This window comes from Pecten maximus, chromosome 13, assembly GCF_902652985.1.
Source record: "Pecten maximus chromosome 13, xPecMax1.1, whole genome shotgun sequence".
NCBI lineage: Eukaryota > Metazoa > Mollusca > Bivalvia > Pectinida > Pectinidae > Pecten > Pecten maximus.
In genome coordinates this window covers 35,080,717-35,095,529 of record NC_047027.1, presented here as the reverse complement: position 1 = coordinate 35,095,529, position 14,813 = coordinate 35,080,717, and the positions used below count along the sequence as shown (strand labels likewise).

The 14,813-nt window shown below is 35.7% G+C and overlaps 2 protein-coding genes across 2 annotated transcripts in view; both read left to right on the top strand.

Moving 5' to 3' along the window:
* The window catches only part of LOC117341437 (tripartite motif-containing protein 2-like), a 126,518-nt gene that overhangs the window by 81,356 nt on the left and 30,349 nt on the right, over positions 1-14,813 (top strand). The window lies entirely within an intron of this gene.
* On the top strand, positions 9,491-11,802 carry LOC117341444 (G-protein coupled receptor GRL101-like). The gene is given in 4 exon segments (XM_033903292.1): positions 9,491-10,168; positions 10,170-10,383; positions 10,945-11,169; positions 11,721-11,802. Coding segments are annotated over 3 exon segments (798 nt in total). The 5' UTR covers positions 9,491-9,787; the 3' UTR covers positions 11,148-11,169; positions 11,721-11,802.

The following is a 14,813-nucleotide window of genomic DNA, read 5'->3' as shown; positions in this document are numbered from 1 at the left end:
TAAGACAGGAAGAGTAGCTTCCCTTGGATCGATAACGTTGGTACGAGATACATTTTAATTAATTATACCATAATTCAATAATTAAATAATAAATGAACATTATACAAAATTAGACAAAAAAAGACCGAAAAATGCGGAACGACATTAAAACAATGGCGTGGTGCATAGGCGGGATATCCCGGCTGTTCTAATAATTTGGCGTTTCGTCGTATACATGACAAGTTTTTGTTTTTAATAAAATTTCTCGTTTTCTCAATATAATTTTTTTAAATCAAGGTTATGTAAATATATGAATTGAATATATTTTTTAAATTTTCATTGCGGCTATGAATACCAGTATCTAGCTACATATCCTCCGAGGCGCGCTACCGCTATTATAAATATACTGGTATTCATAGCCGCAATGAAAATTAAAAAAATCTATTCAATCCATATGTAATATACATAATTTACATCTACCCGAATAAATGCTTTTTAAACTAAAGCTCACGTGGAAATATACGTCAAGCGGATTAACGAGATCGCGACCATGATATATCAATTTGTAAAACAGTAAGAACACAAGTTTTACTTAATGACATAGAAGAAAAAGATGTTCAGTATGAAATGGAGTCAATCACCACATGAAACGAGAACCAGAAAAGACAATCGCAGTTACCGTGTCTGCTTAAATCTACAGAACCCTATTGCTACTGAACATATCTCCTACACCAACTCTGATAAGTTTGTACCTGAAGTTTTGTCCTTTAATAGAGTCGAAAGCTTTTTAAGTTATCAACAAAACAGCACTATACTTATAGTCTTTTTTTCAGATTTAATTATTAATGTTTGTAATATAAATATGGCTTCAAACTAAAACAAACATTCACCAGAATAAAGAAGTAAAGTAAAAAATAAAATAGATGAAACTACGTGTACAGAGTATGTCATTTATACATACTATAAATGACATAGTGTACTTGATTCTACGGTGGCCCATGTAAACCGGAAGTGCAGGTACAATAACCCAATATACGGTATGTCCAGTACATATATTTCAAAAAGTTAGATATAGATAATATTTCATTTCCTATGTCAACTAAAGCAATCCAGGAATTACCGACGAGAAAACTATACATTAACTCTAATTCAAATTGTCAAAACAAAGGTCAAATTGTGAACATCACAAACTTTATAAAAAAAAAAAAAATCCTCGATGGAAAGTATTTATCGTTTAAAATGGTAAGAGAGATCTTCAACGTTAGTTCGAAGTATCCTCTATCGATATTATAAAGTTTCAGCATGCATGATGTAAGTGGTACCCATCTCCTTCCTATGGGACTATGAAGTGAGGGATGTAAATGTCATAAACACAATATATATATTTCTCTCTAATTTGTTTTCAGGAACGTCCTCTCATTCAACATATGTCCAGGACTTTCACATCCATAACTTATCTGATATCCTATATTAATCATCACGGAATAGATCTGGGTGAAATAGTATTTCGGTTTTAATGGCAATGCTTATACTTTTCCAACAACATGATCCTTCTGTGTACTTCTTCAAAACATTATATATCACCAAGGGATTCCCTTCTGTGAATGTTGATACTCCGGTCATGGTTGACATTTCGTTAGGAGTCGATAACATAGATAATTCAGACAATATGTTATGTAGTGGTACAGTTTCTGTGTGAAACCACAGGCGCTTGCATAGAAAATATGCTGTATGTACTTTGGGTTTCTAATTCATGTCATATAAACAACTGGCTAACATTATCCGGAACTAAGACATTTCATGGTCACCTAAAATATATATTTTACATATATATAACAGTTTGTTATGGTTAAGGAGGATGTGGTATGTTTGTGTTGGTCTCCTTGTGATAGCGCAGAAATGACACTAGCCTCATAGTGATATCTCACTGAACTATAATGCTGGCCTCATAGTGATATCTCACTGAACTATAATGCTGGCCTCATAGTGATATCTCACCGAACTATAATGCTGGCCTCATAGTGATATCTCACCGAACTATAATGCTGGCCTCGTAGTGATATCTCACCGAACTATAATGCTGGCCTCGTAGTGATATCTCACTGAACTATAATGCTGGCCTCATAGTGATATCTCACTGAACTATAATGCTGGCCTCATAGTGATATCTCACTGAACTATAATGCTGGCCTCATAGTGATATCTCACTGAACTATAATGCTGGCCTCATAGTGATATCTCACCGAACTATAATGCTGGCCTCATAGTGATATCTCACTGAACTATAATTCTGGCCTCATAGTGATATCTCACCGAACTATAATGCTGGCCTCATAGTGATATCTCACCGAACTATAATGCTGGCCTCATAGTGATATCTCACTGAACTATAATGCTGGCCTCACAGAACTATAATGCTGGCCTCATAGTGATATCTCACTGAACTATAATGCTGGCCTCATAGTGATATCTCACTGAACTATAATGCTGGCCTCATGGTGATATCTCACTGAACTATAATGCTGGCCTCACAGAACTATAATGCTGGCCTCATAGTGATATCTCAGAACTATAATGCTGGCCTCATAGTGATATCTCACTGAACTATAATGCTGGCCTCATGGTGATATCTCACTGAACTATAATGCTGGCCTCACCGAACTATAATGCTGGCCTCATAGTGATATCTCACTGAACTATAATGCTGGCCTCATGGTGATATCTCACTGAACTATAATGCTGGCCTCATAGTGATATCTCACTGAACTATAATGCTGGCCTCATAGTGATATCTCACCGAACTATAATGCTGGCCTCATAGTGATATCTCACTGAACTATAATGCGAGCCTCATAGTGATATCTCACTGAACTATAATGCTGGCCTCATAGTGATATCTCACCGAACTATAATGCTGGCCTCATAGTGATATCTCACTGAACTATAATGCTGGCCTCATGGTGATATCTCACTGAACTATAATGCTGGCCTCATGGTGATATCTCACCGAACTATAATGCTGGCCTCATAGTGATATCTCACTGAACTATAATGCTGGCCTCATAGTGATATCTCACTGAACTATAATGCTGGCCTCATAGTGATATCTCACTGAACTATAATGCTGGCCTCATAGTGATATCTCACTGAACTATAATGCTGGCCTCATAGTGATATCTCACTGAACTATAATTCTGGCCTCATAGTGATATATCACTGAACTATAATTCTGGCCTCATAGTGATATCTCACTGAACTATAATTCTGGCCTCATAGTGATATCTCACTGAACTATAATGCTGGCCTCATAGTGATATCTCACCGAACTATAATGCTGGCCTCATAGTGATATCTCACTGAAACATACTTCCCATAAGACACCAAGCAAGACACCCGACCCGGTCACATTATACTGACAACGGACACATCGTCCCACTCCTAATATGCTTAGCGCTAAGCAGGAGTAGAAAACTGTCATTTCATATACTCTGGTATGTCTCGACGACAGGACAGAATCAAAAGCCTTCCTCATACGGGCGAACGCTTAACTTAAGACAAAAAGTGAAAGAGTGGCGAGGGAGGCATTGAAAGAAGAAAATTGTTTAGAAAGAAGAGAAAATATCAGTACAGACGTCAAAGTACGTCTCAAACTTAAGTTCAGGATTGTCCCTCCCAGATTTTCGGAAAATAAGCACGCCAATTCCACTTCAGTATTCACCAGTTTTATTACTAGCATTTGAAATGTACGTAATATGATACCAAGTAATGACAATAGATTGAATGAAACAACACGAACCAGAGTACTAATTTTTAATTTATTAGGAAATAAGAGTTAAAAGTATGCCTCATTCTTTTTCACACAACCTAGGTTACATATGTATACTAGATCAGGACAAGACGCCCCTATACAGTGCATACGCCATTACAAGGAAACACAATGTTAATGGAACGGGGACCATTTTTCAAGCGTATTAATATTTAGTTAATGTATTGTGTGGAAAATCAGCACGTGAAACGATGTGTTCATACTGGTTTCATGCTCAAATGTTTGTTGTGTTCATAAAAAGAATCAACGATCAGAATTTAATTATCTTTCTGCACATTTGTGTCTATATACATATACAGATATCCCAGGTGTACGAAGAACAATTGCATATAACTTTTCTGATAGTGTATATGGCTATTATTGAATAAGTGCTTACAACAAATGTAACTAAATAGGTTGAAAGAAATTTCAAACTCTAGATAAAACGGTGCAAAAGTCTAAATGATAAAGAAATGTAAAATTCTGGACAGGGAGAGTGATGCAAAAAGCCTCTTAATTTAATAAATATGATAAATTTCAACATTGCTTTAAACGTGTATATTCTTAATTATTACGAGACTAAAAACAAAAACGCGACAAGAATCTACGGCAAACGTTAGGGTATAAAGTCCAGCAGCGATATTCGCCACCTACATGCAATCTTTAAATGTTTTACAAATGATAGGCGAATAAAATTTATAATGATAAGGATATGTGATTAGTCATCAAACAGGGCGAACTTTTTAAAAATATATCATTATTTATTTTCTGGCTGCTACGTATTAGTATCAATACCCCTTAACTCAATGAAGAACTTGTTATGTAAATTAATGACTCTATACGTCAGTGAACAGTGTTTTTCGTGTCCTAGCAAGGCATTTGATAAGCAGTACAATGAATAAATACACAGGACTTTATGGCTAACTGTTGGCATAAAATGTTTTTTTCAATTTAGTATCATCGTTTGTAGTTCTTCGTAAATGTGTTTCCTGATTGGCTGGACACATGACCAAAGCAAATATGGAACATATCCAAATTATAATGTGTCCTTTTCCTATGTTGTTTTATTGATTATGCCCCAGTTTAGACGGAGATATATGTGACGCTGCCCATAGTACGCAGACATTTGCGTCTGAAGTACCTACCAAACTGTATAGACTTGCTGTTACCGCTCTATCACAATATTAACTTTCATAACTGAAGAGCTACATTTAAGCACACGGTGACAAAATCTCTATCGTCATGGACATTTTCAAACTGTTGTCAAAATGTCTTATTTTTATTGGAATTGTTTGTACTTTTCATCATTGTGTATTCGGAAAGGAAAGCTTGAAAACATGGCGGAACTTTGTTCGTATGATTGGTCACGACGGGAATAGAGGATGTGATGTCAGACCATTTGCTAAGTATGGGAGTACCGATAACATCAGAAAGAAACGCACCGAGAGGGGAACTGAATCTGAACAAGAATGTCCACGAGGTAATGTCATTTCTTGTATGGCTACGTTCTCACATAAGTAATGTTTTTATGAATACAACTTTCCATAAATCTTCCACATATGCTGTGCTTCATTTCAATTTTCCCGCTGATTTCTAATTATATCCTTCACCACCCTTTTCTATAAACGGTATTTGTAAATAAGTTTCTATATCCAACCTTAAGAATATCTAAAAGGCTTTTCATGCTCTTCTATCCAATTCAGTTAAGACCTTAAATACTCCCCTTTATGTATTTTTTTAGTGACTCCTACTTAATTCCATCAAAATTTGTTAGGTTCACATCATCTAGGTCTTCCAAGTGAACCTAAACCCTGCATGGGCGTGGGAAGAATATGAAGGCGTCTCAATGCTTGCCGTAATAGGCGACTAATTGTGTCTCCCGACTGGGTCGGGGGTAATTGTTTCTGTTCATCGGACACTTGGGAGCCCTAAAATAAGGCCCATTGAATGTCGGTCATAGAAGTCAACTATAAAGTGTACCCGTTGTAGAATTGGGTAATACACTTAGCTAACTTTCTTCTTGTCTCTTCTATTTAGAGAAAGTGGCCAAAAAATGATATTGTGTCAGTGAGGAGCCGGACAGCGTGGAGTGACAGTAAAAGTTTGGTCTATAATGGCTAGATTTGCAATACGTTCTGGTAAACGTGGAATAGGAAGAACTATTTATAAAGTGACAAACTTTATGGATTAGCACATCCAAAGGCACCTTTGTCATACAATTCATTTTTTTCATACCTTGTGCACAAATCATACAAGCGAAGTTGCCGTTAGTGCAGCAAATTCGTGTGTTAAAAAGACTATTCGTCGAGAAATGATGAATCTCATTTTTATTGGTAGTATATTGAAAGTACTTTTAAGATTTCATATTTTTATTTATATATCATAATATACATATCTTAAATGTGCAGCCAGTGTCCCAACCAAGTTCGGTATTTTATATGATTTAGTATTAGTTCTTTCTGTTTGTAATTGTGTAGATTCAAGTAGATCTTTAGATGGTTATGTGCTGTAATCACATACTACAATATGTATGGTATACGTTCTTGCAAGCAATAATCCAATTACTGCAATATACATGATAATACATTGACAAATAATTTTGATATGTTAGATAATTGTATTGTGCTATTTTAATACAAGGTGTCAGTGTTGATGAGGTGTTGCGTGTGCAATAGAACGTTTTGAAGGGTAACAGAGGTATGATATGTGCTTTATTTCTCTGAAAGTGTAACTGCTGTAGATTAATTTGGGCTACACTTTCTGTTGTCTGGTATTCATTTATTTTAGTTTGCTTTGTTGTCAGTGCTAGAACTGCATTAGCTTATTTTCCTTGACACAATCGTTTGTTTGTTTGCTTGCTGTGTTTATCGCACTGTGACCAGTCTGGGGCTTTAAGAGGCGGTGTCTCATTGAAGTAGTTGGTGGCTACTTCACTAAAGACATACGTGAGACCCATGCCATGCCATCTAGAGCAATTATGGCAAAGTGCCGTGGTGAAGGACACAGCCAGGCAGCAGCGACCAGCTCATTCCCGTGTTCACGAGAAACATAAACGAACACGAGTAGGGAGGGTCAAACTACGCACCTCGGATATTCAGGTTCTGTGGTCGTCTCTGCAAGAGGGTCAAGGACGTATCCGTAAACTACACCACCATTTATTGAAAGTAGCCATACTCTTAGCCTTTGCAGTCTGTCATTAATATAATCCTGGAACAGAATAAGCAATTTTACACCCCTACCAGAGACCAACCAACCAATTGTTTTCCCATAGACTTTAGTGTTAACGTTTTGGAGTATTTCATTCAAATTCTTGAATTCAATATGACAATTATGGTTTATAACAACAGTTTAGGGTCTGATATAATACCTAATTAAAAAAAAAGTTGGGTCCTTCAGCTCAAATTTTCTCCAGGGTAGCCATTTTGAAAATTAGTGAATTTCGCACTTACGAAATTAATATCAACATTTCTTATTTATAGTTACCTATCAGGCTACATATCTATTTTCTCGCTTCATAACATACTGGCCAATCAGTGGCTGCCAGACATTTTATCCTTGGCTCAACTTTCTATACACAGTCTGTCATTAAGATAATCCTGGAACAGTATAAGAAATTTTACATCCCTGCCAATGGTAATGACTCAGACTGGCTTAATGGTTTAAAATATTTAGATATTTACAGGAATAGTATATCATGCCTTCTTAAATTGAGATATTAACTCAATTAAGTGACTTGAAGAGTACGTATTCACGTACTTCTAATTGGTCTGTTGATTCAAGATGGCACATTATAAAAACAACATCAAATTTAGCGTTTTCGATTCTCGATCGGACGTTCAAATTCATAGATGTGACGTGCCCTACAACTTGGGTTTCCTCCGGGTTTCCTAATCTATTCCCATTGAAAGAACCCTCTTGTACTTTAATCTGAGCCAACAAGAGTTATGTATCTAAGATGATTGAACTTATTTCCCAGTTATTATACAATAAATAAAGTTTACATTTTACATCAGGAAGAGGGCCTTACAGCCATGAGGAATCTAAGATATGCCCGGCATCCTTCTGTCAACACATCAGCTACAAGTGTACAATACTATGTACGGGACATCAAACTGGTGACAACTGTGGTAGGTATATAACAGTCCTACTTTTCTTCTGATTCAGTGGACGTAGATATGATAATAACCGAAACGGAATGTATTTTTTATGCTTTTGTGTTATTATTGTGTTACAAACGTAATCCTATATGCAGGGGGACGACACAGTTCACATCATGTTGATATGTGTTATTGTTGTGTTACAGGACTATACAACTGTACAGGGGAACACCACTGTCAACACCATGTTTATATGTGTTATTATTGTGTTACAAACGTAATCCTATATACAGGGGAACGACACAGTTCACATCATGTTGATATGTGTTATTGTTGTGTTACAGGACTATACAACTGTAAGCGGAACACCACTGTCAACACCATGTTTATATGTGTATTATTGCGTTACAGAACTATACAACTCTAAAGAGAACACCACTGTCAACATCATGTTTATATGTGTTATTATTGCGTTACAGAACTATACAACTGTACAGGGGAACACCACTGTTCATTTTCTCGACCTGGCGGTGAACACACCATTCCTAAAGAGGAAGTTTGTGACGGTATAGCCCAGTGTCCCGATTCTGATGACGAGTCTTCCTGTTCCAAGCCATGCCCTCCATTATGCCTATGTACTAGTTTAATTGTCAGTTTCAGCACTATTCCCTGGCTGTTTTACGCTCTTATTTTAATAAGATCGATCCTCCATTAAAAAATTCTCTCCGCCAATCAAAATTTACCTACCTAGAGATAACGGGTATCAATGAAATACCAGATCATTTCACAAGCGGTTTATACATCATAGAATTGTTGTTGTTTAAAAACAATAGAACGCCTCTGACTAGTGATATATTCAACACTATGCCAAGTCTATTATCATTAAAGTTATCATCTAATGGAATCAGTCATTTACATCGTGATATATTTAATAGATGTTTTGTACTGAAATGTTTGTATCTAGATAACAATAAGATAGATATCCTTCCAGCTAATGTGTTTAATGGTCTATCTTCACTTAAACATCTGTATCTAGATAACAATAAGATAGATATCCTTCCAGCTGATGTGTTTAATGGTCTATCGTCACTTTTCCGTCTGTCTCTACGTAACAATAAGATAGATATCCTTCCAGCTAATGTGTTTAATGGACTATCTTCACTTTTCGAACTGTATCTAAATAACAATCAGATAGAAAGTCTCCCAACTGATGTATTTAGTAGTTTATCTGTACTTGATATAATCTCACTTAAAAACAATACCTTATCAATATTACCAGTTCTTCCATCCTCTGTTAGATTGCCTGACATATCGTACAACAGTTTGACAATGCTACCTCCTGGGACATTCACCAATTCTAGCAAATTGGACATCCTGAATATCATAGGTAACAAACTGGAAGTGACAGAACACATGTTTGAAGGTTTAAATAATCTGTCTTCTGTATTTACTGATACTCATTTCGTACAACAGTTTGACAATGCTACCTCCTGGGACATTCACCAATTCTAGCAAATTGGACATCCTGAATATCATAGGTAACAAACTGGAAGTGACAGAACACATGTTTGAAGGTTTAAATAATCTGTCTTCTGTATTTACTGATACTCATTTCATGTGTTGTGTTAAGCCTGAGTCTGTTGCCAACAGTCGATGTTTAAACGATCCTATGAAATTGGAAGATTGCTGGCGTGGAGATTTGGCATGCAAATCAGAAGGAGATGCGATATCCTCATGTTATTCATTGATAGGTTCAGTTGCACTAAGAACATGTCTCTGGATAATAGGAGTTTGTGCTTTAATTGGGAATCTTACCGTCATGTTTTACCGACTATTTATAGACACAGATAATCTTTCAATGAGTTATTCGCTTTTTGTATTGAATTTGAGTTTATCAGATTGTCTCATGGGTGTCTACATGATTATAATAGGCGTTGTTGACGTCTTCTATAACGGTGTGTATGCATGGAACAACCAAAAATGGAGAAGTAGTACTCTATGTACCACAGCTGGAGTGTTATCCAGTATATCCAGTGAAATGTCCACATTCCTTATTCTACTGGTGACGATAGATCGAGTCATTGTCATTATGTATCCAATGTGCCGTCTTTCTCAACAGAACATCTCATGGAAACAGGCATCCGTTGTCTCGGTGTGTCTGTGGCTAGTTTCCATCACACTTGCAATCATCCCTGTTATTGCCATGCAGTCCTACTTCAAGGGGGGGATATTACTCTCAGTCAGGTGTATGTCTCGCTTTACCATTGACAGGCATCGAACAACCAGGTGCTGAATATTCTTTTGCGGTGTTTGTTTGTCTCAACTGTTTCATTTTTCTTGCTATAGCCATAGGGCAAATCTGCATGTTTAAAAGCCTCATTTCAAGTACTGGGCGTCGTATGGCCTCGTCACAGTCTCGTCAACGGGATATATCTGTAGCAAGAACTCTTTTCATGGTGGTGGCGACCGACTTCTGCTGTTGGTTTCCGATCGGTGTCATGGGTACGTGATATTTGTAGATATACAATTCAAGTAATTCGTTGGTATGGAATACAAATCTATGAGGCTTGTTATGTAGGTATATGTATATGCAGTCCAACTTCGTTACCCGAGTAAAAATTAAATCTTATCAATGAAAATTCTTTGTGAAAGATATTTGGTACCTTGAATAACTAATCTCGCTATCTCGAGTTGAACTATGACTGCTAACTGTGGAATATTTGATATTTCATTGAACGAAATACATTGATATAATGGTACTGATAGTATTGTTTATTACATTATATTATCTGTAACTTTTGTAATAGTGACAATACTACTATTCGAGAAAATCTATTGAGCACAATGATTGGTCAGTTGTATGAAGTGGGTTGTGCTTTCTGCTTTTTCATTGGTGTTACAGACTGAACAGGTTCATGTACTTTTACATCATTGAAACACAGCAATTAGAAATTTCTGTGTATTTCGCAAATAAAAATATAATGAATCATAGAAGAAATGTAAACAATTAACTTCTGTTCATTGTCATTAATGTTAATTGCCTTTTCAATTAATAATGTTCAGGTGTGATATCAAAATTTGGATATCAGATGCCGGGAAGCGTTTATGCCTGGGTTATGGTATTTGTTTTGCCAATCAATGCAGCCATCAATCCGTTCTTGTACACGGCCTCAGCTATTTTGAGGAAGCGACAAAGCGACAAAGTTCCAAGCAGCAACATTTGTAAAATTACGACAAACGAAATGTCTCGAGATTCCATTTATTAGTTGACTTCACACATACCAAGGCGTAAGTTAATCTACCTGGATCTCCGTTACAACAAAGGAAACACTGAGAATATTTTAATGTGAAGAAAATAGACAAAACAATGACAAAGGATTAACCGATCATGGATATAACAGATGTCAGAACTACACAGCTGGCATAATTTACAAGAAATCGATTTCAGCGAGGACTTCCATTGATTTCATAATACCCTTTGGTCAATAGACTATCTCAACCGTGTGCGAAATATAGGATTGGATAAGTCAGCCAGTTATTGAATATATAAATGACTTGTTTTATCAAGGTACTCTGTATATAAACTACTGAGACATTTTTTCAAAATCTATTTCAGTCGAGTATTGTTACCTCGAAGTCAGTGGAGTCATTACAAAAATTCGAGATACCAAATACAATAATGCTTCGTCATATGAATCTCGGGCTATCTCGAAGTTTCTCCCAATTACTCCTGGATAACATTTTTTTTAACAATCTCGATTTGTAGTAGTTTGTAACTCTTATATCAAATTAGTAAAGCATGAAACAATTCTTAAAAAGTTTTTATTTTATATTTTCAGGAAAACAGATAGCATTGGCGATCTCCCCATCACCCCGAAATCGAAAGATGAGATATTCGGTTGTAACTTTCTTTGTAAGCTGTGTAATACAACTTGAGAAAAGAACACTGCCTATTGTTGTTTGTGTGTATGATGGAATTGTTACGAAATTCCAAGAACGGTGGCGACTGGCTCCTGTTTCATATCACAATTGTATAGGTATACGATATAAGCTTTCCTAAAATCAGCGAAATGCTCTTCAGGACTACTCAACAATTGTAGTTCGAGGTTACGCAAATTGATGTCACAATAATACGCATGGGGCAGTTTTCGAGATCAGAAAGTTTCCTCGTAATTAGGGTAAATTTACCTCTCGCGTAAATTTTTACGATAATTCTATCTATACCTTATGTCTTTTGAAATCATCTGTAAAAAATAATTGAATTAACAACGATCCATTGCATTCGTCTATCAACGATTGTTCGTTTCGATATACCGATTTCGATACTTAAAACACTGAAGAGTTCCAATACTGAAGTATGAACATTAACAATTGCTGTATAAATCGTCCTAGAGCACCCGATTACCAAAAAAAAAAAATCATGAAACAGATACGAGCGTGAAGGTATTTGCACATGAAAAACGAAAAGTGCTGTACAATCTGACAAAAATGTCAGACATAGTCAAAATTATTAAAAATGTAAACGTCAACTAATCCTCACTTTATCAATCAATGCCAGCTTCTAACACTATTTCATAACTGTGCATTAATAAATAGAATAATGTACACCACTTTTCTTCGGTTTCTTAGTACGATGAAAAGATGTGTCATGGTAATTTGTACGAAAAGGTACGTTCATCGGGTGATCTGGCCATATCAACCGACCAAGTGTTAATGTAATCTGTTCGCACCGGTCACGTGACCTCGCGAGAACACGAGGACCGAATAAAGTATCCCGATAAGGAAGCTGGACGCCGAGCATTGAAATTCGGTTGTGAAAATACACAGCACAGAAGGAGAAATTATAATGTATTTGATTAAAAGCATATTAGTTTATGTTCTGTCAAATTATAAATGCAACATTAAACCAAATACGCAGTAATGAAAATTGAACTTGAAACCAAAATAACACTTAATAATTATAAATATTAACGAACCTGACAGATGCGATTCAATTTTCCAAAAGCATTTCTTGTTTTATATGAATAAGGATATGAATTATTGTAATTATCCTAGAAAACCACTAGAATTGCTACATAGCAAATAGATAGCTACTAGAACTATTAGATGACTAAAGTGCCAGATAACTACCAGTTATTTTGTAGATATTTCAGTAGCCTAGTAGTTATAGTAGCAATCTAGTAGTTAAAGTAGTTGTAGCATCTATCTAGTACATATCTAGTATTTCTAATCTTTATTTAGTTATTATCTAGTAGTAATCTGGTAGATCTAGTAGTTTTCTAGTAGTTATAAAGTGGTTATATAGTAGAATTAGACATTTTCTAGTAGCTATATATTGACTAACGACTATATTACTGCTGCATAACTAATAGAACTACTTAAAACTACTAGATAACAGCTAAATAACTGCTAAAAACTACAAAACAACTACAAAAACGACTACATAATTATTAGATTACTATTATATCACGACTTAAATAATATCATATAACTACTAGAGCTACTTAATAAATATCAATAAGAAAACCATTAGAACAAGTAGTAGATATGTATTAGTCTTACTAGATAAGGACTGAATAACTACAAAATAAATATTAGAACTATTAATAGATAGCTAATACACCTAATATATAATTAATAGATAAGTACTACCTAACTTCTAAAAAATATGGTATCTACTATCTAGTAGTTATCTAGCAGTAACCTAGTAGTTCTTATATCATAATAATATAGTAGTTGTCTACTGCTTATAGTAGCTATCTAGTTTAGTAGTTTATTTGTAGTTCTAATAGTTATTTAGTTTAAACAAACTGGAACAACTAGAGCTACTTGAATACTGCTTATACTAATTAGTGAGTACTACCTTAATACTAGAACAACTTGATTACTACTAAAACTATTATAGAATTACTAGATAAGTAATAATAAACTACTATACAACCACAAACTAACTACTATATAACTAACTTAACTATTAAATAATTACTAGATAACTAGTAGGGTGACACCTAAAGGCGTGACACAGAAAGAATGAAATGCAGTAAGGGGCGATAACTCTGTTTAAGCATCCAGGTTTTCATCATAATCGCTCTATGTCTAAATTTTGGCCAATAAGAAGCCTCAGCGTTGTTCTATTGCAAACAAAACCCCATGCGGTTGCATTTGAATCTAAAATTTGACCAATTTGGTTCGTCAATGTGGTTGCTATGACAATGAAACCCATGTGGCTTAATTTACATTCCCCATAATACCTCTATATACCAATTTTAATCGAAATGAAACAATATCTAAATTTGACAAACCAGAGGTAAATTATTCTGTGGCAGTCCTCGTAGTTAACCGATCGGAAAATAAAAGGTCAGTTGCACAGTACGTCATGACCTTGATGAACAGTTGTGTCAAGTTTCTTAAGTGGGGGACTTAATTGTGTATTGGCTTTCTTATAACACTGGTAACCCCAAAACCTTTAATTTCCTCACGTTACCTTTAACTCCCTTACTGGCACTTAATTTAAAACCGTCATTTACATTCAAAAATTGATATTGGCATCAGGAAATTAAAGTTTTTTTGGTGGGTTACCAGCGTTATAATTCTCATAATTCTACAGTTTTCTGGATGGCACTTTAACTAATTATGAGACATCAATTGACGTCTATCCAAACAAGAGATCCTGACCTCCGGTACATGTGTTGTAATAGGAGAGGAAAGATGCACGACCAGACCGGTTTTCGAACCCGGGACCTCCAAACACTACCTGGATGCTCAAACAATAGAGCTATCTGGTCGCCGGTGTTCATCCCAGTCCAGTTCCGCTGGAGTGTGTTGTTCGATGAGGCAGTCACGAACTACTACAAGGAGACTCTGCCCCAAAATGATCCTGGCCGTTCAGGTGATTGAAACATGATTTATTATGCTTGATAAAGTTTTATTCA